General features: G+C 40.7%; 1 protein-coding gene across 2 annotated transcripts in view; it reads right to left on the bottom strand.

Annotated features, from left to right (window-relative positions):
* Positions 1-27,191, bottom strand: part of LOC120997052 (chromosome-associated kinesin KIF4-like) — a 53,052-nt gene extending 25,861 nt beyond the window's left edge. Inside the window, exons 1-8 of one of the 2 annotated variants that reach the window (XM_040426955.1) lie at positions 26,952-27,191; positions 25,710-25,787; positions 19,340-19,418; positions 18,245-18,359; positions 16,174-16,358; positions 14,473-14,627; positions 8,746-8,908; positions 1,851-2,009 (exon numbers count right to left, since the gene is read on the bottom strand). In XM_040426955.1, coding sequence (XP_040282889.1) covers positions 1,851-2,009; positions 8,746-8,908; positions 14,473-14,627; positions 16,174-16,358; positions 18,245-18,359; positions 19,340-19,418; positions 25,710-25,777 — 924 coding nt within the window. In that variant the 5' untranslated portion in view covers positions 25,778-25,787; positions 26,952-27,191. The remainder of the gene's footprint in view (positions 1-1,850; positions 2,010-8,745; positions 8,909-14,472; positions 14,628-16,173; positions 16,359-18,244; positions 18,360-19,339; positions 19,419-25,709; positions 25,788-26,951) is intronic. The other variant, XM_040426956.1, reaches the window with a different exon arrangement.
* Positions 27,192-27,775: the final 584 nt, after the last annotated feature.

Genomic DNA, 27,775 nt, shown 5'->3' with positions numbered 1-27,775 from the left:
CAGACAGACATATTTGCCACATAATTTGCACTATTTCCACTGTAACTGGAGCATCCAAATGAGCCCCAGTCCTCTGCCCGTAAGACGCCCGGCGAGCACATGGTCACCAGGTCCACCCTGCAGAGCGCTCCTTGAGGAGAAGGCAGAAGCGCTGATAAACCTCTTCTGCCTTCTCCGCTGTCACTTACAGCTGGGGGCCCAACCTGCTCCTGCTAGAGAGCAGGAGCTGTCATCCAACCAACAAACTTGTAGGTCCTTCAGGAGGTGGCCACACTATATATAATATAGAGCGAGGTTCAAAGGTCTCTAGGACCTAAGCATGGCTTCTATCCACCTCTCTGACTGATATTTTGTAATAATTATAATTCTTTATTGATTACTCTTTAAAATCTCTACGAACTCTTAACAAAAAATTGTTAAAATTCCTCAGAATTGGAGAGGTAGGGCTGTGCAATCTTTTATTGTAGTTGTATCAATCTTTCAGATACACTATATCCTGGTGGGGTGCCTGATATTTTCTCAGGTCATTCCCCCTTTCCCTCTCAATGGTTTCTATCTATACAGCAGCTGTATATTTAGCCATGTATTGTTTTCCCTTCTGGGATCCCTGCCTCTCCAAATCTGAACTAAAACTTATGCCTGCATGGTCTCAGTGGTCTCAGTTTGAAAGGTTCTTTAGACTTAGTATTACTAGATATACGTAATATTGCTAGATTACTAGATATACAGGATATTCAGGTGGGCAATGTTAATAGGGAGAGTTTTACATCTACAGTACATATTCAGTTGGACACGGTTAATCTGAGAGATTTACTAAGCAAAATACTTTAGAATCTGTTCACAAATTACATAAAACAGTGGAATACATAGCAAGTGGCAGCATTTTTTTACTAGTGTCTTGAGAAAGAGGTGTGAAATGCAACAAATGTATTAAAGCTGTGTGCAAAATATTGGTTCCAAGCTACACCAGCCATTTCTAAAAATGGGTTGTGCCATGAAAAATATTCTACAGTTTTCAAACTAGCGTCTGGCTCTGAATACTTTTGTAATTGCTTGTAATTAAAAATTTTGTATAGCCACTGAGTTATTCAATAAAATGTATCTATACAGCGCCACCTGCTGTTTCTTATTTTCCTCATGCCTCTGTCCATCTTTCTGAGGTGGATGCACATGCTCAGTTCCACCCTTCAACTGCCACCAGCCATATCTTCTGTTAGAAGCTGTGACAGTTACAAAGCATGCCCTCTCAGCAAGGACATGCCCCCAAAGTTTTCACCTTAAAATAAATTTAGCAGAGCAATTAGAGCAATGAATGGTGAGATCTCTGGATCCATGTGAGGTACAGGGCTGGTTCTAACTTTGTTAGAAAGAGACTATACTATAGGTCTGAGTTAGATTTTTTTCCTTAATCATGGGATAACCTCTTTATTACAGGGCAATATATTGCTGGTTTCGATCTAGCAGTATGGCATTGCAATGTGAGTATTGGATTTGGAGTTTTGTAATCTAATTTACAATATCAGACAGTGTATTTCACCTAATTTTATATGCAACATTTAGCTTTTTCCATGCTTTTTGAGACTCAAAACTAGTGGATATTTTTTCCTTGACAACGAAAAGACTGATTTCTCTATTAATCATTTGGGACATTTTCTGATATATTTGAGCTTCATGGATGAAAGGTTGGTTGGTTCTTTCTCTGTAGTTTTCCTTCAATAGCAGCTAGCTTGCCTGGCCATTAAAAGGGTTGTGCATACCTCCCAACAGAGACACTTGGAAGGTGTAGTGTTATCAGTTGTCTTTCAGAATGATGCAAGAAATCAGTTAGTTGTTACAAATGTAAACCTTACCTGTCCCATCAAATCCTTGAAATTCTCCTTCTCCTTCTTGAGAAGAACTTGCTGCAGTTGTACCTGCTTGATAAGTTGCTCTTCTTTGTCCTTGACATGTAGAAGTTGAGCAACGTTAGTAGAGCTGTGGGTATAGTTGTCTTCTTTAAGTGCTTTCTGCTGGAATAAGCAATGTTTTTTTTTTAATTTACAATCCTATCCAAATCACAAACAGTACTGATCTTGGGAGCCCCTAGTCATGACTTGAGACTTTGGCTCCCCCCATCAAGTAAGCCACACATTAAGTGTACCTGTACTGTATTTTAGCAAAACTTTTCATATTGTCTGTTGTAGTGACATAGCAAAGCTTTTGATGGGTGGGTGTCCAAGTGCTTAGACCCCAATAGATCACCATCAGCAAGGAAGAGAGACAGTACTCTGTGTGAGCGCTTTTTTCTCCTTGTTCTAACACTTGTTAAGGGTCTCAGCACTTGGACCCCCACCGATCAAAACCTTTGTTTTGTTACTAGGACATGTCAAAAGTTCTGTCACCCGGATCAAGCCTACCCTACCAGGAATATAGCCTGGTAGGGCTAATGACGCTGACAAAAGCCATACCTTTCTTTCTCATGTTCGTGGTAGGGTGTTGAAGAAAAATAAATGTTTTGACACCGAATGACACCGCTAGACCCTCTGAGATCCAGTGCTTGCGCACTCGCCTCCTTAACGACGCGAGCGCACAGGATCTTTTCCTTCCTTCCCGGCTTGTGAATATGTCTACTGCGCACGCACCTCCACTTCTGGGTTCAGTGACGTGACAGAGTGTGCGCACTAGACATATTCGCAAGCCGGGAAGGAAGGAAAAGATCCTGTGCGCATGCGCCATTAAGGAAGCAAGTGCCCAGATGCTGGATCTCAGCACTAACGCTGTCAAGCAAAAGACATGGGGGCGTGATTAAGTGGAGAAGGCCAGCATTAGGAAGGAACGGGGACATCGCTGAAGCAGTGCTCGGATGGCATAAGCCCGCCTCCGAGGCTCGAATACCTCATTTGCATATTGTCTTGTATGGCTTTAAAATACCGGCCTACTCTTACAAAATAAATGGCTTTAAAGACATTGGAATTATATGAAAATATGGTCCTTAAGATTGGAGATCCCCTAGTGCTCAATTGATTGGGCATTTGGGCTCAAGGCCTGAATTTAAAGGAGTATCCCACTAAAACGATTTATCACCTATGAGCAGGATTGGTGATAAACAACAGATCACTGGGACCCCTAGTGATTCCAAAGGGGTCACCAAGTCCCTCTTAGAATGGAGTGGTAGTGCTCACGTCAGTCCCCAAGAAGTGAATGGAGTGGTGGACCAACATGCACAATTAATACTGCTCAATTTAGAAAGGGGATTTGGGGACCCCTCATTCTCAGGATCACAGGAAGTTGTAGCGGGTCAGACTCACTATGATCTGAAAGTTATCACTATCCTGTGGACAGGTGATAAATAGTTTTCATGGCATAACCCCTTTAATAGATCCTACAAGAGAATTTAGACTAGAACCTTCAGAATCACAGGTGCATATCCATAAAACAAACAAACATACATAAAAACAATGGAGCTAAGAAATGGGGGTCATTCTAAATAAAAGTGGTACAATACCGACTATAAATGAGTTAATTGAAGCTCTTAGCGCACATATTTGATCAAACGTGTGTCGGGCCCATCTACCAGGCGTCAAGGTGGCTTTCCCTTTAATAGATCAACACTAAGTAAAAAAAAAAAAAAAAAGAGCTAACCTTTTACGTACTGTAGATGTAGCCACAATCTTGAAATCAACACATGGGGTAATTTATCATTCCCACCATGCCAGTTTTCTGGCAGAAAAAAGTCGCAAACATTTACCACTTGTACAGGTGGCATTTCTCCGCAGCCCTCGCCACTTTCCCGGAAAGGGCGCATGATGAGAGCAGGGCCAGTGGGCTGCAGATTTGTCCTCTTTTACACCAGTTTTCTGACATAAAAGACGGCTGAAATCTATGCCAGCTTGGGGGGGGCAATTTGCCCTGAAATTTGTAGGCCAAAAGCCCAGGAGAGGTAAGATTGTTAGTGTAGGTCCTGTCTGATAGAAGCCACCTTTTCGTTGGTAAATTGGGCCTGACATATTCTTGATCAAAGATATGTGCAAAGAACTTCTAATTTTCATATAGAAAGTATAATGCCGTTTACATTTATTCGGGTTTTCAATGTTTGCATGCGTCTTAGCACATGGCAGTGTACTGCTACTTGTCCTTGTTTGCTTTTGCATTGCAGCCACAGTAATGTGCACCTGAGCTCTCTTTTTATATATAGTTTGGAGGTGCTGGTCTAACTCACTTTTAGATTTCAGTTTAGGCGCATGGACTGCCGGAGGATGGACCTAATTTGCGATGAGGAGTACTCCTTTTCATAAATTAGGTACAGCCTCCGGCAGCGCAGGGAATATCATAGTACAACCGTTCTATGATAAATTCCCTCCACTGAATTTAGTAAGTGTAAGAACGACACGAGCTTGGTTATTTTCACTCCTATTTATATCCAACAACAGAACTCCTTTATCACAAATTATTCTTGTCCCCCCAAGACCTAAAATGAATGCTCTCACTATACTGTGCATATTAATAGAAAAATAGAAACAGAGAAAATGTGAACATGAGCCAAAGTGTCTAATACAATGCTGACATTGGCCAGATTAAAGGGGCTCTCTGGGAATTTAGAAAATACAAATACTTAAATATTTCTTAATTATAAATATATTCCCAAATACATTTAATTAGTTATAATGGCTCATTTGATCTAGGGAGCAATCATCAGGAGAAATAAAATGGCCGCTGTCCTATTAGTACACACAGAACCTGTCCTAATCGCATAGGAGGACAAGTTACTTCACAATACTGAGCTAAAGAGCTGTCTTATCCTCCGCTCTGCTCTGCTTGTCATAGCTGATAAGATCTTCTTCTGAATCTCTGTAGTAATGGAGTACATGAGGAGACATGAAGTACACAGAGGACGGACAGGACAGACTGTGGAAATGTGGGGCTGTAGTAATGGAGACTGTGTACAAGTGCTGCTGCTCATTATCCACATCTCTACCTCCTCTCTGTGCTTCATGTCTCCTCATCAACTTCATTCCTACAGAGATTCAGCTGAAGATCTTATCAGCTGTATTCGGGATCATAATCCCTGACATGCAGAGCAGAGAGGAGGATGAGGCAGCTCTTTAGCTCAGTGTTGTTAATTAACTTGTCCTTCTGTGTGATTAGGACAGGTTTTGTGTGTACTAATAGGATGGTGGCCATTTTATTTCTCCTAATGACTGCTCCCTAGAGAAAACGAGCCATTATAACTAATGAAAGGTATTCATAATAAAGTAATATTTCCGTGTTTTCATTTTCTTAATACCCGGAGAGAAAGAAGTGGTGCTCACAGAAACACTACTGCCTTCTCGAACAGCTGATTGGCCGGGGTCAGACCCCCACCGATCAGATGCTGATGACCTATCCTCATGTCTGTTTCAGAAACTATTTGCATTCCCCATGCAAAAGCAATTTTGAGACATCTTTTAATATACTTCTGTGTTGTGTTATTCCTCCATTATTCCTGCTTGTAGTGATGAATAAAGGTACAACCAGGAGTTGCCGGTAGATGTCCCTGCGCAGTGGCAGTAATGATTGGATAGTGTCAGACTGTGCAAGGACACTCCCCCAACTGGTAACACTCAGTTGTACCTTTATTCATAAACCACTAGCAGGAATAAAAGAGGAATAGTACAGCATAGCATTATAAGAATAAATTCTACAGAATTGTTAATACAGCAGAACACAAGTAGTTACTGAAACCGAAATGTCAGGAATGGATGTTAATATAGTCACTGCAGCTTCCTATGTGGCTAAGGTATGTTCGAAGAAACCAGGCGCCTGGATGATTTGGAGTATTTTCCTAGCAAACCTAATTGGCGTGTTATGGTCCTTCTCTATATAGAGAACTGGTGGTCCTGTTCCCCATAAATATTTGTAAGAATTGTGTCTACTTGTTGCAACCATTGCAGGGCAACTCCACTGTATGTGGCTCCTATTGACTTCTCTAGGGCGCTGCATGCAGATTAGCAAATGTGTGTGTATGTGTTGGGACCAGATAAACTGTACTCTTTTATGTCATGAATAAGGACTGACTACAGGTCGAAACACATTGACTGGTGTAGGGAGATGTCCTGCTGTGTGCCTTTTTTGGACTTTTAAAAAAATATTTGAAATAAGAAATACATGGTTTTATTCAAGACCCGAGTGCTGGACCCGCTACTTTGTTTCTATGAACAGTACTAGTACAAGCCACATGTAGGCAGTGTTTAAAGCACCAGTTTTATCTAACCCCTCTAACATCTGCCGTGCATGTACTGTACTGCAGTGATTCGCCATTTTTTTTTTCAACTTTCACTTCCTGGAGCCATAACTTTTTTATTTTTCTGTCTACATAGCAGTTTGAGGGCTTGTTTTTTGAGGAACAAATTGTGCTGTCTAATGGCACTATTTAATATTGTATACAATATGGGGTGGATTTGGGGGGAAAAACTCAATTCTACCACAGTTTTGAGTTTTGTTTTTTACAGTGTTAACTGTGCGGTAAAACTTACCTGTTATCTTTATTCTGTGGGTCACTATGATTACAGCAATACCACATTTTTATATTTTTTTGTTTTAATACTTTAACCCCTTACTGACAACACACATTCTTTTTAAATCGCATTCCAAGACCTATAACTTTTTTTTTTTTTTAATCAATGTACTTGTATGAGGTCTTATTTTTTGCAGGACAAATTCTAGTTTTTAAAGCACCATTTGGGGTGATCGATTTAAAGCCAGCAGTTTAGCTAAAATCCCCTATGTTTACGTCAGTAAAAATGCGTATTAGTGGTCACTAAGGGGTTAATAAAAAATATATATAATTTTTTTCTTTGCATTGCCATATTCGGTCACTTTCTTACATTTATCTCTACGGAGCTCCGTAGGGCTAATTTTTTTGTGGTGGTTCTTATTAATCCCATATTGGTGGGCGTATGACTTTTTGACCACAAAACTGCAAATCGCCCATTTTGATTTTTCTTTTCCGTTACGCTATTCACCATACAGGATAAATATTAATATTTTCAATTTTAATAGTATGGGTGTTTTGGGACACGGTGATGCTAATGTATTTTTTATTGTTTATTTTTAAAATGGGGAAAAGAGGTGATTTTTAATTTTTATAACATTTTATTTTAAAGTACAGGTACACTTATTTATGGCTTTAAAATATCTGCCTACTCTTACAAAATAAATCAGCTTTAAATATATATTTATGTAGACTTTTATATTTTAGATTGCACGACATTGGGATATATGGAAATATCGTCCAGATTTCTATGATGCTGCATTATTGGAGACCCCCTATTGCTCAAATTATTGGGCTTTTGGTTTCAACAATTCAATTTAAAAGAGCATCTCACAAAAACTATTTATCACCTATCCACAGGACTGGTGATGAAGATAATATATTGCTGGGACCCACAACAATCCCAAGAATCAGGGGTCATCAAGTCCCCTCCTAGAATGAAGTGGTAGTGTGCATCGGTCCCAAAGAAGTGAATAGAGTGATTCGGAAAGGGGATTCATGGTCGTGAATGTTGCATTTTTGTTCAGCCATTCATGTAATTATCATAGATTCAATGGAGAGAGTTGCCCATCCACCTCTGCATTCAGTCTTGGCCAACTCAGTTTGCCAAATTTAGGTTAGAAGAACCCATTTCTTGTCCTAGTGGTGTGTTATCCAAGAAAGCATCTAGCTTTCCGAGGAAAACATTGACTAAAACTCAACAATTCACTAAACATTAAAAAGCCATGGCAGTTATTGAATGGTCATCTTACATGTTTCAGACAGAATGCCTTTTGATTAATGGGACACTTTCATCAGAACAAGGTATTTTTTAAACTGAATATTCATAGTAAACATAGTTTTTTTTAGCACTTTTTGCTGTTTTATTTTTCACGTCAGCAGTACTATGCCAGTGAGAAAGAAACACAAAATATTGCTCTTCTGTAGCACAGAGAGATAAAACTCCTATATACATAGGGGACCCATTACGGTTTACTGCTGCTGTGAGGGGAAGATGTTATCTACTAGTAGATTGTAGAATTTGGGATAGCTGTATGACATATCTATTCTTGATAGGCCTAGATAAAGATGTCCACAGAAGAGCATTGCATCAGTGTCATATGTGGTGCTCTAATTGAGTCATTCATCCTCGTCCCTATCTGACTGAGAAAGTCAAGCAAGGCTGAATGCTGTAGTGAAAGTCCAAAGAGGAAGTTAAAAAGCCAGGACGCAAAGTAGAATACATAGAGTGACTTTAACAAATGATATCTAGAAAACCAACTACTTGTTTTTGTAAAAAAATATATTAAAAAATTTAATAAATGAAAATAGAATATTCACATATAGGCTGTTAATATGTGATAAAAACGTTAATGGTGTCCCTTCACAATTGTCGGAGTAAGCCGAGCACTCAAAGTAATTGTCATTGTTTTTTTTGGTTAGGACTTGCCTGCGCATTGAAGAATACATTTTTTTTTGTTGTCTCAGTGATGTGACCCCCACTTATTCTCAATATTATTGGCATATCCTGTGGATAGGCTGCAAGTTGGCTGAACTTTGACTTTAGCTCGAACATTATTAGATTCTCTTCACTAGAACCCCCTAAAAAATTAATATGTAGAATTCTATTGGTGCTTAATTGGAGCTCACCTTTAGCTTATAAAGTAGCTGAGGAGGTCTAAGTCCACTAATTTAAAGTAGGATTGTCTTTTATGTGTGAAACCCTTGGTTGCATGTAAAAGAACAATAATTCTTACTATTTCCAGCTGTTTGGTAAGTCCCAGTAGTTGGGTTTGCAATGCATTGTTCTCATTGGTCAGCTCTGCACAGTCGCTCATCATTTTCTGTCTCAGGACTCGCCCCTGTTCAGACAGCAGATCTTTCTCCCGAATTTGTTGATGGAGGAAACTTATTTCATTCCTGCAAAACCATAGGCTGTAAATTTTTACACCCAATCTTCATCCATTCTGCATGCCTAAAAAGGGTCATCTTAAAAACAGATCCCATTTGCCAAAAAGCTTCTTTAACAAGATGTTGTCATAAGTACATTGGCCCAAATAAGTCCTAAAGATAGTGCTGGACAGGCTGTCTAGACCTGCACCAGATTTATCACAGAAGGTCAGGCTGGATGATAAATTTGGTGAAGGAATAGACACCTTTCTCTGACTCTAAACCAACTATTGGTTGGCTTACTTTGACACAGATTTCTATGGCAGAATTGTGATGCAAAATGGAGCATCTGAGGCCTTACCTCTTTCCTACAAAGCTCTACTGCCCTTTCCGCCAAGGCTCGTCCCTTTACTTTGACACAGATTTTTATGGCAGAATTGTGATGCAAAAGGGAGCATCTTAGGCCTTACCCCTTTCCTACAAAGCTCTACCTCCCTTTCCGCCAAGGCTCGTCCCCTTGTCAAGCATGTTGGAAAAAAAAGTGTAGAAACCCTAGAGGCACCAAATTGCTCCACTAATAAAACAGATTTTTGGTGTGGACACATTAGCAAATATGGGCCACGGTTTGGATCCAACTCATCATCCACACGCTTAGGGTACTTTCACACTAGCGTTATTCTTTTCCGGTATTGAAATCCGGTAAAGGGTCTCAATACCGGCAAAAAACACTTTTGTTTTGTCCCAATGTTCAGTATGCATCAGGATGTTTTCTGTTCCATCCCTTGTACGGTATTTGACCGGACAAAATAGCACAGCATGCTGCAGTATTTTTTACGGCCAAAATTCAGGGACACTACCGCACTTGCCGGATTCGGCATTAATTTCTATTGAAATGTGTTAATGCCGGATCCGGTACCAAGTGTTTCGGAAATTGCCGCATCGCCGGTTTTCCGGTCTGCGCATGCGCGTTTTTTTCTAGCTTTTAAAAAAATGAAATCCTGGATCCGTTACTACGGATGATACCGGAAAGACGGATCCGGTATTTCAATGAATACATCTAACGGATCCAGAAAAAAAGATATTCATTTGCATACGGATTTCCGGATCCGGCAGGCAGTTCCGGCGACGGAACTGCCTGCCGGATTCTAACAGTGTCGGATTCTAAAGTGTGAAAGTACCCTAATATGTACATAGAATAGACATCTGTTAAGCAGATTGGAATGTAAATCTTATTGTGAATATAGATTTGGATCATACATTGTCCAATGCCAATATGAATGTGCCAGAACTCAGGAAAGAAAATGCTACAACAGATTGTAACCTGAAGGCTTGTATACTGAAGGGATCCTTATGTATCGCTTCTAGTAAGTCTCCTTTAAAAGCTGAGGAAGAACATGTACGGTATACCAATGTGCGTTGATCTAAGGCCATCAATGAGGAGGCGATTCACGTAACATTAAAGAAGAAAGAATACACGACCCAGATACCAATTTCTTATTAGTGAAAATAGAATTGGTCTTCTGGTGACACTTCAAATTCCTGACTCCTCCTACCCATTGATCATATCTAGATCATAGGTAACCACAGTCCTGGTTCCTGGCACTCTTCTGGAATATGTACCCATTTCTGCCATGAAAAATACATTTTACATGACTTGTGCTTGATGTACTTTTACAGTGTCTGACTGTAACTACAAACCGGATTCCAAAAAAGTTGGGACACTATACATAGAAACATAGAAACATAGAATGTGTCGGCAGATAAGAACCATTTGGCCCATCTAGTCTGCCCAATATACTGAATACTATGAATAGCCCCTGCCCTATCTTATATGAAGGATGGCCTTATGCCTATCCCATGCATGCTTAAACCCCTTCACTGTATTTGCAGCTACCACTTCTGCAGGAAGGCTATTCCATGCATCCACTACTCTCTCAGTAAAGTAATACTTCCTTATATTACTTTTAAACCTTTGCCCCTCTAATTTAAAACTGTGTCCTCTTGTGGTAGTTTTTCTTCTTTTAAATATGCTCTCTTCCTTTACCGAGTTGATTCCCTTTATGTATTTAAAAGTTTCTATCATATCCCCTCTGTCTCTTCTTTCTTCCAAGCTATACATATTAAGGTCCTTTAACCTTTCCTGGTAAGTTTTATCCTGCAATCCATGTACTAGTTTAGTAGCTCTTCTCTGAACTCTCTCTAGAGTATCTATATCCTTCTGGAGATATGGCCTCCAGTACTGCGCACAATACTCCAAGTGAGGTCTCACCAGTGTTCTGTACAGCGGCATAAGCACTTCACTCTTTCTACTGCTTATACCTCTCCCTATACATCCAAGCATTCTGCTGGCATTTCGTGCTGCTCTATTACATTGTCTTCCCACCTTTAAGTCTTCTGAAATAATTACTCCTAAATCCCTTTCCTCAGATACTGAGGTCAGGACTGTGTCAAATATTCTATATTCTGCCCTTGGGTTTTTACGCCCCAGGTGCATTATCTTGCACTTATCCACATTAAATTTCAGTTGCCAGAGTTCTGACCATTCTTCTAGTTTTCCTAAATCCTTTTCCATTTGGCGTTTCCCTCCAGGAACATCAACCCTGTTACATATCTTTGTGTCATCAGCAAAAAGACAAACCTTACCATCGAGGCCTTTTGCAATATCACTTATGAAGATATTAAACAAAATCGGTCCCAGTACAGATCCCTGTGGAACCCCACTGGTAACATTACCTTGTTTTGAATGTTCTCCATTGACTACAACCCTCTGTTGTCTGTCACTCAGCCACTGCCTAATCCACTCAACAATATGGGAGTCCATGCTCAATGACTGCAGTTTATTGATAAGTCTTCTATGTGGGACAGTGTCAAAAGCCTTACTAAAATCTAGATATGCGATGTCTACTGCACCTCCACCGTCTATTATTTTATTCACCCAGTCAAAAAAATCTATAAGATTTGTTTGACATGATCTCCCTGAAGTAAACCCATGTTGTTTTTCATCTTGCAATCCATGGGATTTTAGATGTTCCACAATCCTATCCTTTAATAGGGTTTCCATTAATTTGCCTACTATTGATGTCAGACTCACTGGTCTATAGTTGCTCGATTCCTCCCTACTACCTTTCTTGTGAATGGGCACGACATTTGCCAATTTCCAATCTTCCGGGACGACTCCTGTTACTAATGATTGGTTTAATAAATCTGTTAACGGTTTTGCCAGCTCACCACTAAGCTCTTTTAATAATTTTGGGTGTATCTCATCAGGCCCCTGTGACTTATCTGTCTTCACCTTAGACAGCAAACTTAGAACATCTTCCTCTGAAAAGATACAAGCATCAAACGATTTAATAGTCATTCTTTCTAGTGGAGGTCCTTCTCCTTTTTCTTTTGTAAAAACTGAACAGAAGTATTCATTAAGGCAGTCGGCTAGCCCTTTATTCTCTTCTACATACCTTCCGTCCTTTGTTTTTAATTTAGTTATTCCTTGTTTTAATTTCCTTTTTTCATTTATATATCTGAAGAATGTCTTATCCCCTTTTTTCATAGACTGAGCTAGTTTTTCTTCTGCCTGCGCTTTAGAAGTTCTTATAACTTGCTTGGCCTCTCTCTGCCTAATCTTGTAGATTTCCTTATCTTCATTGCTCTGGGTTTTTTTATAATTACAAAATGCTAGCTTTTTATTTTTAATCGTGAATAAAAACTGAATGCAATGATGTGGAGGTGCCAACTTTTAATATTTTATTCAGAATAGAACATAAATCACGGAACAAAAGTTTAAACTGAGAAAATGTACCATTTTAAGGGAAAAATATGTTGAATCAGAATTTCATGGTGTCAACAAATCCCCAAAAAGTTGGGACAAGGCCATTTTCACCACTGTGTGGCATCTCCCCTTCTTCTTACAACACTCAACAGACGTCTGGGGACCGAGGAGACCAGTTTCTCAAGTTTAGAAATAGGAATGCTCTCCCATTCTTGTCTAATACAGGCCTTTTATTGTATAATCGTCTTGGGCCTTCTTTGTTGCACATTCCTCTTTATGATGCGCCAAATGTTCTCTATAGGTGAAAGATCTGGACTGCGGACTGGCCATTTCAGTACCCGGATCCTTCTCCTACGCAGCCGTGATGTTGTGATTGATGCAGAATGTGGTCTGGCATTATCTTGTTGAAAAATGCAGGGTCTTCCCTGAAAGAGATGACGTCTGGATGGGAGCATATGTTGTTCTAGAACCTGAATATATTTTTCTGCATTGATGGTGCCTTTCCAGACATGCAAGCTGCCCATTCCACATGCACTCATGCAACCCCATACCATCAGAGATGCAGGCTTCTGAACTGAGCGTTGATAACAACTTGGGTTGTCCTTGTCCTCTTTGGTCCGGATGACATGGCGTCCCAGATTTCCAAAAAGAACTTCGAATCGTGACTCGTCTGACCACAGAACAGTCTTCCATTTTGCCACACTCCATTTTAAATGATCCCTGGCCCAGTGAAAACGCCTGAGCTTGTGGATCTTGCTTAGAAATGGCTTCTTCTTTGCACTGTAGAGTTTCAGCTGGCAACGGTGGATGGCACGGTGGATTGTGTTCACTGACAATGGTTTCTGGAAGTATTCCTGAGCCCATTCTGTGATTTCCTTTACAGTAGCATTCCTGTTTGTGGTGCAGTGTCGTTTAAGGGCCCGGAGATCACGGGCATCCAGTATGGTTTTACGGCCTTGACCCTTACGCACAGAGATTGTTCCAGATTCTCTGAATCTTCGGATGATGTTATGCACAGTTGATGATGATAGATGCAAAGTCTTTGCAATTTTTCGCTGGGTAACACCTTTCTGATATTGCTCCACTATCTTTCTGCGCAACATTGTGGGAATTGGTGATCCTCTACCCACTGCCACTCTGAGAAGCTCTTTTTATACCCAATCATGTTGCCAATTGACCTAATTAGTGTTAATTGGTCTTCCAGCTCTTCGTTATGCTCAAATTTACTTTTTCCAGCCTCTTATTGCTACTTGTCCCAACTTTTTTGGGATTTGTTGACACCGTGAAATTTTGAATCAACGTATTTTTCCTTTAAAATGATACATTTACTCGGATTAAACGTTTGATCTGTCATCTACGTTCTATTACAAATCAAATATTGACATTTGCCATCTCCACATCATTGCATTCAGTTTTTATTCACAATTTGTTTAGTGTCCCAACTTTTTTGGAATCCGGTTTGTACTCTATGAGACTTTAATGTGATTATTTTTCAGTCACTCTCGCATTGTAGGTCTACTGTATGTATAGACATTGCAATGAGGAGTAACTCAACACTGTGCAGGTAGCATGGTCTGGATCAAATGGTCATTGACATTGGTCATTAAGTCTTTGGCCATTTATAAAACACGATATAACCACAGTTGATTTTGGAGAGTTGGCAGGACTAGCTGCTGCCGCACATGATTCTATGCTGACGATGACAGAGTCTTCTGCATGGCAGGAAGCCATTGTTGTGGTTTCCAAAAAGTAGTTAGTGGGCCCCCTGCTACAGATTATCCTCTTATTCTAAAGTACGGTAGTTGTTAGAAGAAACACATCTGTGCACCTTAAGTCAAGTGTAAGCTGATTCTGAGTCACCGCTGTGTGTTTGATCAGCTTTTCCTCCATTTCATGCCTGGTTGAAGTCACTTTCAGCAGCTCCATTCTCTTCTGTGACAGTTGATTTTCCATCTCTTTTTGTTGCTCCATTCTTTGCTTCAGCTGTTCAAAATAAGGCAGATTGACAAACTTGACAAAACTAGAGAAAAAGAAACTATTGACAAAAGACTAATCTGGCATGTCTGCAGCTAGTACGCCACCCATTCTTCAATTGAAATAACATATGGCAATGGACACGTACGTAGAATATAATGCAATGATTCAGCTTCTCTTCTGGACATGGCAAGGTTTAAGATCCTTGTGTCTGCCTCTCTTCTGACAAATTGTACTTGATATATTTATGATATGCTTGTGGGCAACCTGGGTGCCATATGCAGGCTGAGCTGTAGAAGGGTACCCATGCAGGTACCAGACACAAAGTGTTCTTATATCAAATCAATCAAACCTCTCAAAAACGACACATTAATTACCTATATCAATTATATGTTTCATCCAAAACATTGATTATGGGATACTTGCTGTTCCTGCATAATAAAGTAAAGGAGTTGTGCAATGTCAGGATATTGATAATATCCTCAGGATAGGTAATCAATTACAGATCAGAGAGGGGTATGATTTCTGGCACCTCCGCTGATCATTGATGGGGCCGCAGTGCTTTGAAGACTGGGACATATGCGTTTACTCACCAATCACCAGCACACTAACACTCTGTTTCACAAGACATTTAGCTATAGAATTGTTAGAACACACTGAGCATGTTCGACCTAACAAAGGCTCAGAACTACAGGTCGATGTCAAGGTAATTTATCAGGGACAACTAAATATGTGAAATTTACACTATTTTAGGTAACCATTGATGATGAATTAGTCTAAAACATACATTATATTTATGGTAACCGGAATACCCCTTTAAGCACACCTTAATATAAAATAAGTTCCAAAACTAAAGGATGAACGGACTGATCAAAAATGACAAATTCATAGTAACATTCAGTGATATTAGAAACAGGGATGGATTTGTGACCATTTATGGCGTATCCACAGGATAGATGAAGGGGGTCACACATCGGCTATTTTCTGAGTTCCCATAGTATGCATGACTCTACTTTTACTACAGTCTGTTCTTGAGATAGAAGTGGGTCCCAGAGATAGGACCCATACCTACCGGACATTTAAATCCTGTGGATTTGCCATAATTCTTTATATGGGAATACTCCTTTAATTAATTAACATGCTTTTTTTTGCATTAGGCTCACTAAAGGGGTTATCTGGGAATCTGATATTGATATTGACTCCCACCGACTCCCTCAGTGAGAGCTTAAGCCTCTTCCTAGGACAGTGACGTCATGTTCATCGGTCCTGTGGCCTAAGCGGAGCTCAGTCCAATTTAAGTGAATGGGCTAAGCTGCAATACCAAGCACAACCACTATACAATGTACGGTGCACTCACCGGACACTCTTTGTACAGCTGATTAGCAGGGGTGCTGTCGGACCCCGGTTGATCTGATATTGATGACTTATCCTGATCAATATCAAATTCCTGGACAACCCCTTTATAAGGAGCACCTTACATGTGGTTATACTATATTTACAGCTGTAGGAACACTGCCCCATATGCATCTCTGACTGCTACAGGTAGGTCACATACCTGTGTCTGAAGTGCAGTTATCCTCTGGCCACTGTTGGATACAATGACCATCTCACGTTCAAACTCCTGCTTGTTGAGAAGAATCTCCATCTCCTTCTGAGACATCCGTCGGTCAGTAAGCTCCTTCCCTTTCTTCAGCTGGACTACATCCTCAATCAATTGCTGCTTTTCTTTGGAATGGGAATCTACAGCAATTATATTGGAAAAATAATAGGCTATTAGGAAAAAAACATTGTGGTATATGTATTATTACTGAACAGTATGCCGGTATATCGCTTCAGTGTAGCATGCACCATATTCATCAACACGTTCCAAGTAGAGATGAGCCAATTGATTCGTCTCATCAACAAGACTTCTTCACCTGTGAGCAGGGCCGGCGCCACCCATAAGCAGAGTAGGCCACCGCGTATAGCGCACTGTTGCTGGGGGTGCCAGCGCTCTGGAGCCTGGCTGCAATACAAGTCACAGTAGCAGACTGCTACTAGCAGTGGCATTACAAGGCGGGTGCGGGCTGCACCAGGTAACATGTTTGATGGGGTGATCCCGGTCCGGACCCAACACACACGCCTACGCAGCCAGCCCCGCCCCTTTAAGCTTACACTGCCTCAGCTCCCTGGCGGCGGAAGCCCCAGCACTGCACTATCCTCCTGAGCACGTACAGCGTCAGGACGTAGTGCGCGCACTATGACCTGACGCTGCACGCTGTCAGGTGACAGTGCAGCACTGGCGGGAAGACGGGAGCGCGAGAAAGAGGAGCCGCAGCGTTCTAGGTAAGTATTATAGTATGTAGTTAGTTCTGCCTGCCGCAATGATTTAAGTTTTGATGGGGGCATTGGGGGCTGAGTGGGGGTCTTTGGCTGATCTGAGATCTGAAGGGGGCTGAGTGGGGGTCTTTGGGCTGATCTGAGGTCTGATGGGGGGGGTCTGTGGGCGGGTCAAAGTGTGTGGTCAATGGGCGGCAAAATTAGCTTTTGCCTAGGGTGGCAAAAATCCTTGCACCAGCCCTGCCTGTGAGGGTCTGTCTCCACTGCTTGATTGACAGGGCTGGACATCTCGCCTGACCATGGCAGTCTCTTTCCTGTGCAGCACAAGCGCAGTGGCTCTGCTTCCACTTCCGGAGCAGCAACTGTTCATGTGCCACTATTTCAGTAGAGGCATCAGGAATGTGCAGGCACAGGCCAGCAGCACAATAATGTCATTGGAGCGCCTCTGGCTTGTGCTGTCAATCTAAAGAAAGGAATCCGCTCTCAGCAGAGCCAGGAAGAGCAGGCCAAGGCCTGGAACAGTGAGATAGGACAACCCCTCTAACTGAAAAGAAATTGCCATATTGAAGGTACTATCCTATCAATGGATCCAAAGATCATGTTTTTACTTCACACAAGGGCTCATGCACATGACCGCTGGTCAATGAGGCTGCAAAAGATGCAGACAGCACACCGTGTGCTGTCTGCATCCATATGTCCAATCAGCAGCACCTGCAAAAAATAGAGGATAGGACAGTTCTATTATGGGCCAGACGTTCTGTTCCGCAAAATGCGTTAAATGCAAACAGCCGTTATCCGTGTTTTGCGTGTCTGCAATTTGCGGACCGCAAAAACGGCTACGGCGATGTGCATGAGCCCTAAGGCTGGGTTCACATGACTTTTTTGCCATCCATTTAACTTATACAAAAAATGTGCAGGCGCACTGCTGTAAACAAAGCCGATGCCCTCAAAGATTTATCGGAGTGTTCATGCCCAGGCCCAGAGGTAAGCAGTGCAAGTGCGGGAACCCGGGAGCTGGAGAGGATGACATAAGATGGTTACAGGGCTGGCCAGATGAGGCTGGGGAGGAGTTAGGAGCGCAAAACGCCGAGGGGCCGGGCAATTACAGCCAGAAAACCTGCCCCTGGGCACTTGTTAACCCTTATTTGCATACTATGAAAACCTTGTTTTTGCAGCTTTAGAAAATCGGACTAAAACAACAAAAGTACTGTTATGGTCATGTGTGTGTGTGCAAGAAGGAAATAGAAGAAGTGTAGAACGTGAAAAGTTGGTGACAGACTCTCTTTAATAAAAAGAGATAATAAGACCTTCAGCTTCTCTGATCTGTCCTCTGAAAGATTCTTGATCTCGCTGTAACATAAGCATATGGGCATCTTTGCGCTTCACTTCCAGTTTGAGACCCTCACATTCTGAACGGAGCTCCTGAGAAACATAAAAAAATGAATGGTCAGTCGTGTACCTGTATGTGCAAGCTTGTCCTAGTCATAGAGGTTCTTAACAATTATAGTCTGTGTTTCAGCAAATCATCAAGTTTTACATTAAGAAATTATTGCCTTCTGCTTCACACTTAATTGTCAACTTGATCTGTAATCTCTGAACTCCTGACAGCTCATAAACACGATCGGTCACCTCCAGCAAGCCCTATTAAGTACAATAATACATGTACAGAACACCTGCTGCTGACTCCAGATTAGTAATGTGTATGTCCATACTCACCTCTATCCCTCTGCTATGTACCCACATACCAGCAATAAAATGCATAGAGTGGACTTCTTCTGGAGTCTTCTCCATTATGTGCTCATGCACAGGAGTCCTCTCAATGTATTCCATGACTGGTTTGTGGGTGCACAGCAGGGTAATGGAGGGTTGTATTGACATACAAATTACTGATCTGGAGTCAGCGGCAGATGTTCTATACATGTATTACTGTACTTTTTAGGGCTTGCTGGAGGTGACTGATTCCCTTTAAGCTAAATTCTTATTAAGTTGATAACAATTTAGCTATAATGAGCATTTTGGAACTGTCATGAAAATACAGATAAGGGCTACAGATCGGGCCTTCAGAGCAGCTGCATGGCAGAGCTATGAAGCAGAACGTAATAGTCTGTAGATGCACTGAAACTGAAAGTTGTAAAGGAAAAACTGTTGAAAATCTTTAATAAAGACCTATGGAAAAAATCATTTTAATTCCAAAATGAGTAAAAATCCAATGATAAATAAAATGCCCCTAAAAGTGGCCATAGCCTTTAAATCCCCTGCCACTGTGGTGGTCCCTGGCAGTCTATATTACTGTGCTGGTGTGGTGACATCAAGTCGTCTGGCCTCAGCGGTGGGGCACTACAAGCCTAGAACCTAGAATCCACATCATATAAATAACACTCAGGGAATAACATGCCTCTTACCAGAAGCTTCCTGAGCAGATGATCTGCTTCCACGGTGAGCTGGGGCTGAAGATCTGCAGCCTTTTTAGTCTGCTCACGAGTGGAGATCTTAAATTAAGGAACTATGTAATAGGGATATGAATCAGCTCAATTGTCCAGTATAGCCAGCAGACAAGTGTTATATCATCCAGCAAACATCTTTAAGATGACCTCCCAAAATTGCATTAATAAGTGATCTTCTAGAGCAGGAATGCTCCACTTATGGCCCTCCAGCATGCCTGGACAGCCTACAGCTATTAGGGCATGCTGGGATTAGTAGTTTTTCATCAGCTGGATTAGCATGCAAAATACATGGCCAGTGATGCATTTCCCTGCAGCAGCAGCTGCTAGGAAAATGTAAGGCCCCTTGCAGACGAGCGTCTGTCACGCTGCGAGTCCGCAGCGCAGCTCCCGGCCTAACCCCCCAGCACTGCCGGGGTCACATAGCATTATATTGATTTATGATGCTATATAACCCTAACAGTTCTGGAATGTATTAGATGACACTGACATAATGCTGTCAGTGTTATACAATATATATACAGTTGCAAGAAAAAGTATGTGAACCCTTTGGAATGATATGGATTTCTGCACAAATTGGTCATAAAATGTGATCTGATCTTCATCTAAATCACAACAATAGACAATCACAGTCTGCTTAAACTAATAACACACAAAGAATTAAATGTTACCATGTTTTTATTGAACACACCATGTAAACATTCACAGTGCAAGTGGAAAAAATATGTGAACCCCCTAGACTAATGACATCTCCAAGAGCTAATTGGAGTGAGGTGTCAGCCAACTGGAGTCCAATCAATGAGATGAGATTGGAGGTGTTGGTTACAGCTGCCCTGCCCTATAAAAAACACTCCAGTTCTGGGTTTGCTTTTCACAAGAAGCATTGCCTGATGTGAATGATGCCTCACACAAAAGAGCTCTCAGAAGACCTACGATTAAGAATTGTTGACTTGCATAAAGTTGGAAAGGGTTATAAAAGTATCTCAAAAAGCCTTGCTGTTCATCAGTCCACGGTAAGACAAATTGTCTATAAATGTAGAAAGTTCAGCACTGCTGCTACTATCCCTAGGAGTGGTCGTCCTGTAAAGATGACTGCAAGAGCACAGCGCAGACTGCTCAATGAGATGAAGAAGAATCCTAGAGTGTCAGCTAAAGACTTACAAAAGTCTCTGGCATATGCTAACATCCCTGTTAGCAAATCTACGATACGTAAAAACACCAAACAAGAATGGATTTCATGGGAGGATACCACAGAGGAAGCCACTGCTGTCCAAAAAAACCATTGCTGCGCGTTTACACGTTTACAGTTTGCACAAGAGCAAGAGGATGTTCCACAGCAGTACTGGCAAAATATTCTGTGGACAGATGAAACCAAAGTTGAGTTGTTTGCAAGAAACACACAACACTATGTGTGGAGAAAAAGAGGCACAGCACACCAACATCAATACCTCATCCCAACTGTGAAGTATGGTGGTGGGGGCATCATGGTTTGGGGCTGCTTTGCTGCGTCAGGGCCTGGACGGATTGCTATCATCGAAGGAAAAATGAATTCCCAAGTTTATCAAGACATTTTGCAGGAGAACTTAAGGCCATCTGTCCACCAGCTGAATCTCAACAGAAGATGGGTGTTCCAACAGGACAACAACCCAAAGCATAGAGGTAAATAAACAACAGAATGGCTTAAACAGAAGAAAATACGCCTTCTGGAGTGGCCCAGTCAGAGTCCTGACCTCAACCTGATTGAGATGCTGTGGCATGACCTCAAGAAAGCGATTCACACCAGACATCCCAAGAATATTACTGAACTGAAACAGTGGTGTAAAGAGGAATGGTCAATAATTACTCCTGACCGTTGTGCACGTCTGATCTGCAACTACAGGAAACGTTTGGTTGAAGTTATTGCAGCCAAAGGAGGTTCAACCAGTTATTAAATCCAAGGGTTCACATACTTTTTCCACCTGCACTGTGAATGTTTACATGGTGTGTTCAATAAAAACATGGTAACATTTAATTCTTTGTGTGTTATTAGTTTAAGCAGACTGTGATTGTCTATTGTTGTGACTTAGATGAAGATCAGATCATATTTTATGACCAATTTGTGCAGAAATCCATATCATTCCAAAGGGTTCACATACTTTTTCTTGCAACTGTATAGGTAAAGGTGGCTCTCCTACTGATTGATCTGGATAAGGTGCATTATACAGATAGACCCACCCTGTCTAGAAATGAATATTGGTAAGTAAATATAAGTGTAAGGCCTCCTGCACACGACCGTTGTGTGCATCCGCGTCCGTGGTTCCGTTTTCCGCGGACCCATTCACTTTCAATGGGTCCGTGGAAAAATCGGAAAATGCACCGTTTGGCAGCCGCATCTGTGTTTCCTGGCCGTGAAAAAAATATGACCTGTCCTATTTTTTTTTACGGTCAACGGTTCGCGGACCCATTCAAGTCAATGGGTCCGTGAAAAATCACGGATGCACACAAGATTGTCATCCGCGTCCGTGATCCGTGTCCGTTTTTTGATATCATTTCAATGGCAAACTTGACTTTTTTTTTCATTTTTCATGTCCGTGGATCCTCCAAAAATCAAGGAAGACCCACGGACGAAAAAACGGTCACGGATCAAGGACCAACGGAACCCCGTTTTGCGGACCGTGAAGAAATACTGTCGTGTGCAGGAGGCCTAAGGCACTCAATCATCTGGGCTCATGTAGATATTAATTTATTACATCACAGTGGGAATGACAATACAAAAAATACTAAAAACACATCATAAAGTAAGAGAGGAAAAGGTAAAAGTAGTAGCTACTAATGGACTCTCTATATACCACTATGTATCTAAAATAAACCAATCTCTGTATACCACTCTGTATCTAAAACGATCAAATCAGAGTTCGCGTACACATATATACACAGATCGGTATTGCATTGTCACTTGCTTTGGATGGAACAAAAAAAATGATGTAAAAACCACTATGTATTAAAAACACTATCGGATGAAGAAAAAATGGTGTGCCGTGGATTTCTCCTAGGAATCAATTGACGCATGTCCTCTACGAGCACCCACTACCTAGGGTGTGCAGATCTCATATCTCTCTCTTTGATCTCTGGTGTTGTGATTTTCTTAGATAGAGGGGGATCTCCTTAGTAAAGACTGTCACTTATATGAACCTCCGTAACTCATGGTTTTTGAGTAGCGATATATCCAGTGGGGTATTGTGCCTCAACGTGGCGTCCCACTTGTTCTCTGGCACTTGTAGTCTCTTACCTCCGCTGCTACTCCTCGCTGGGAGCGTCGTACCCACAAACACTATCAAACATTAATGTTTGAAGACAATATTATATCATATATGATACAACTTGAAGAAATATCTCTATATTAGAGTTACAACAGTATAGACCCTTAGATGGTAAAACGCATGTAAACCGCAATAATATCGTAGATGCGTTTCTATCTTGTTTCTTTGAGCTAATATGGGCATTGTGATGTGTATATTTCCTTTGAGAGATGGGAAGTACGAACATATTAGTTTACTAACCTGAACTATATACCCACTACAAGACTGTTAAGGAATATAAATTATTAATTACACGAATGCTTATCATATATGATACAATTTGAAGAAATATCTCTACAATTGAGTTATAACATTATACATCCATCTGACAGCAAAACGCATTGAAACTGCAATAATACTGCAAATGCGTTTTTTATGTTTTCCGGTTCTTTTGAGCTATTTCTACCAATGTAGACACTAAGGTATACATATTTCTTCTGAGATAGTACAGAAGTACAATCATATCCGTTTGCCAATCAAACTATATACATATTACAAGCCTGCTAGGAATATAAACTATTAACTACAATTAACTACTATATCTCACTGCATTATATGGGGGTCACACTATATTTTATAACTTGTTTTACCCATGTTTTTACATATCGTACTGAGAACGCATCAATACCGCACATGCGGTTTTTGAATATACTTGAACTGGTATATCATATATGTAGATTTCTACATATTTTTTTTATTCTTTATTTAAGTGTATTCACAGATACAAGTAAGGGTTACAGCATGTACATCTGCAGGCAGATTTCTACATATTGTAGAAGATAGATGGATGGGAATTAATATTGCATGATTCTGTTTGTGAAAGATGGTATTCTAATGGAATTAAGTAAGAAATAGAAACAAGATTCCAGCCCGGTCTTTATAGGAGATCTTCAATGCGAATTGTCGGTCCAATCCTGATCTCTGACTATTTGAAAGTCGACTATTTAAAGATCCAAATAAAATGGAGGTCCACACCACTGAAGAAGAAACCAGCTAAGGTTTCGAAGCGCGTCTGGTACAGTTTTGGGACCTCTACAGGACGTTCTATTCATCCATAAGACTCATAATATTGAATTATCGGAACGCTCCACAAAGTCATTCCGGATTGTTTCATTAGGTACCGCCCATTTGACGTGGCCAACCAAAATCTGTTACTCACCTGTGCCTGATGACTATATGAGCAGCTAGGTCCACGAGCAACAGAGAGATTGTCCGATTCATACAAGACGTCCTTGAGACAGAGGCAGAGGGCGCAAAAGAGTGCAACGCTCCCAGCGAGGAGTAGCAGCGGAGGTAAGAGACTACAAGTGCCGGAGAACACGTGGGACGCCATGTTGAGGCACAATACCCCGCTGGATACATCGCTACTCAAAAATCGTGACTTACGGAGGTTCACATAAGTGACATGGTTTTAACAGACAGAGTCTTTACTAAGGAGATCCCCCTCTATCTAAGAAAATCACACCAGAGATCATGCATGCCGGTCTGTACGATTGACTGCATTGAAGTGGGGACTCCCCTACATAATTAGTACTTTGACATCTATATCCATCTTTCAGCTACTCTGCATGAGTTATTGTATTGTTGCTTATTGCAATTTTATTTTCATCCCTTTTTTACAGATATTATATGTTTTATGTGTACGCAAACTCTGATTTGATCATTTTAGATACAGAGTGGTATACAGAGACTGGTTTATTTTAGATACAGAGTGGTATATAGAGAGTCCATTAGTAGCTACTACTTTTAACTTTTCCTCTTTTACTTTATGATGTGTTTTTCGTATTTTTCGTATTGTGATTCCCACTGTGATGTAATAAATGAATATCCACATGAGCCCAGATGATTGAGTGCCTTACACTTATATTTACTTACCAGTGTTATACAATACATTCCAGAACTGCAAGGGTTACATAGCATCATAAATCAATATAACGATATGCGACCCCGGCAGTGCTGGAAGGTCAGGCCAGGAGCTGCACTGCGGACTTCGGTCTGCAAGTGGCCTAACACTGTATGGCAGAGATTCAGATTCCATACAATTCAAGGATGGTTCCAGCCCATCAGAATGGAATCACAAATCACAAAATTTCCAGCAGCGTTGGATTATTTTTTGTGTGATTCTGCCAACTTATGACAACTTGCGAGTCTCGCTGTGACTCCATTCAGTTCAATGGCTGTACTGCTACACAGCAATCTTACGTTGTATGATGGGTGTTGCGGCCAAGATTGCAGTGTAGCTCTGAGGCTACATTCACATGACTGTATTTTCAGTCTGTGTCCGCTCTGCTTTTTTTTTGCGGATTACACGTGGATCACTTCCCTGTGGCTGCAAAAATGTGGACAGCACGTAGATGTTATCTGTGTGCTGTCTGCATCCATGCGGCCGTGACATAAATTACAGAACATTTTCTATTCTTGTCCATTTTGCAGACAAGAATAGGCATTTTTACAATGGGGCCCGTGAAAAGTGCTGGATCCGTTTTTCCGTATGGCATATACAGTATTTACATAGAAAAAATTGGGCTGCGCATAACATTTTCAATAGATGGTTCCGCAAAAACGGAATGGATACGGAAGACATACAGATGCATTTCCGTATGTGTTCCTTTTTTTGCGGACCCATTGACTTGAATGGAGCCACGGAACGTGATTTGCAGGCAATAATAGGACATGTTCTATCTTTCAATGGAACGGAAATACGGAAACGGAATGCATACAGAGTACATTCCGTTTTTTTTTGCGGAACCATTGAAATTAATGGTTCCGTATACGGAACGCAAAAAAAGGACCGTAAACTGAAAAAAAAGAAAAGAGTCCTAAGTGATATGTCATTGATATAACTGGCTATCCAAGTAAATCACATATAACACAGAATTTGGGCTTTCACCTATTCTATTAAAACTAATATGTATTTAGCTCAATTACACAGATATCTATCATCGCTGTAGAAAATGCACTGTTGCTCATTATGCTGTACTGGAAAAGGATATAGGAAGTTAGCCTCAAGTTCCAGGAAGTATATCTGCTGTTGCAGGTTCTTGATATATTCTGCTTCCATAGCTCTAAAACCGAGAAGGAGAAACAACCTGAATAAGTATGTAGTCTACATTAGTAGTATAGTTATATACTGTATATACCTGTATACAACCTGAATAAGTATGTATTCTACATTAGAAGTATAGATATATACTGTATATACCTGTATACAACCTGAATAAGTATGTATTCTACATTAGTAGTATAGATATATACTGTATATACCTGTATACAACCTGAATAAGTATGTATTCTACATTAGTAGTATAGTAGTATACTGTATATACCTGTATACAACCTGAATAAGTATGTATTCTACATTAGTATAGATATATACTGTATATACCTGTATACAACCTGAATAAGTATGTATTCTACATTAGTAGTATAGTAGTATACTGTATATACCTGTATACAACCTGAATAAGTATGTATTCTACATTAGTATAGATATATACTGTATATACCTGTATACAACCTGAATAAGTATGTATTCTACATTAGTAGTATAGTAGTATACTGTATATACCTGTATACAACCTGAATAAGTATGTATTCTACATTAGTATAGATATATACTGTATATACCTGTATACAACCTGAATAAGTATGTATTCTACATTAGTAGTATAGATATATACCGTATATACCTGTATACAACCTGAATATGTATTCTACATTAGTAGTATAGATATATACTGTATATACCTGTATACAACCTGAATAAGTATGTATACTACATTAGTAGTATAGATATATACTGTATATACCTGTATACAACCTGAATAAGTATGTATTCTACATTAGTAGTATAGATATATACTGTATATACCTGTATACAACCTGAATAAGTATGTATTTTACATTAGTAGTATAGATAAATACTGTATATACCTGTATACAACCTGAATATGTATTCTACATTAGTAGCATAGATATATACTGTATATACCTGTATACAACCTGAATAAGTATGTATTCTACATTAGTAGTATAGATATATACTGTATATACCTGTATACAACCTGAATAAGTATGTATTCTACATTAGTAGTATAGATATATACTGTATACCTGTATACAACCTGAATAAGTATGTATTCTACATTAGAAGTATAGATATATACTGTATATACCTGTATACAACCTGAATATGTATTCTACATTAGTAATATAGATATATACCGTATATACACACATATAGTAATAGTCTCTAGGATACACTGGTTGTTTCGTGTAGCACGACTGCCCTCTAGTGGCGGACTGCTGCTCTGCATGACACTGTAGCTCAGCTAACAAACGTCACGTCATTAAGTACTATAGGGCGGCAGAGTGAGATTTTAGGGAGGAGTGCAGTGGGTCAGCACACTACCGGTACACGGAGCCTTCTCCTCTCGGTGCAGCGTCCTTCAGGTTTCCGGTGTGAGCAGGACGCGGTGCCGGTTGCCCGGGGATGCAGTCACTTCCGGTGTGATGGGCGTGTTACTGCCCAGCGTGTACAGTGCCAGGTGCTCTCATTCTCACTTCAGCGGAGGGATGTAGGGGCGCTACACTGGGTGGCGGTCATTTGTTATGTGCTCTTTGCCAGAAACTGGTGCAAAAAGAGAGTTTTTCATACCCTGTAAATGGTGTTGCAACAAAATTTTGTTGCAGTTGGGGTTTTTACACCGCCCTTGCCACTTTCCAAAAAGGGGGCATGATGCTGCGCAGATGGTACTTACTTTCACACTAGCGTTTACATATTCTGGTACCGAGTTCTGTCATAGGGGTTCAATACCAGTCAATGGGGACAAAACTGAACAGAACGGAATGCTCCAAAATGCATTCCGTTCCGTTTAGTTGCGTTCCCAGACCAGAGAGCTAACCACAACATGTTGTATTCTGCTTTCCGTCCTGGGATGCGGAGCAAGGCGGATCCGGCATGACCCACAATGCAAGTCAATGGGGACGGATCAGTTTTCTCTGACACAATAGAAAACGGATCCGTCACCCATTGACTTTCAATGGAGTTCATGCCGGA

Source organism: Bufo bufo, chromosome 4 (genome assembly GCF_905171765.1).
Source record: "Bufo bufo chromosome 4, aBufBuf1.1, whole genome shotgun sequence".
NCBI lineage: Eukaryota > Metazoa > Chordata > Amphibia > Anura > Bufonidae > Bufo > Bufo bufo.
The sequence above is the reverse complement of the archived record's forward strand: the minus strand, read 5'-3'. Positions and strand labels throughout refer to the sequence as shown.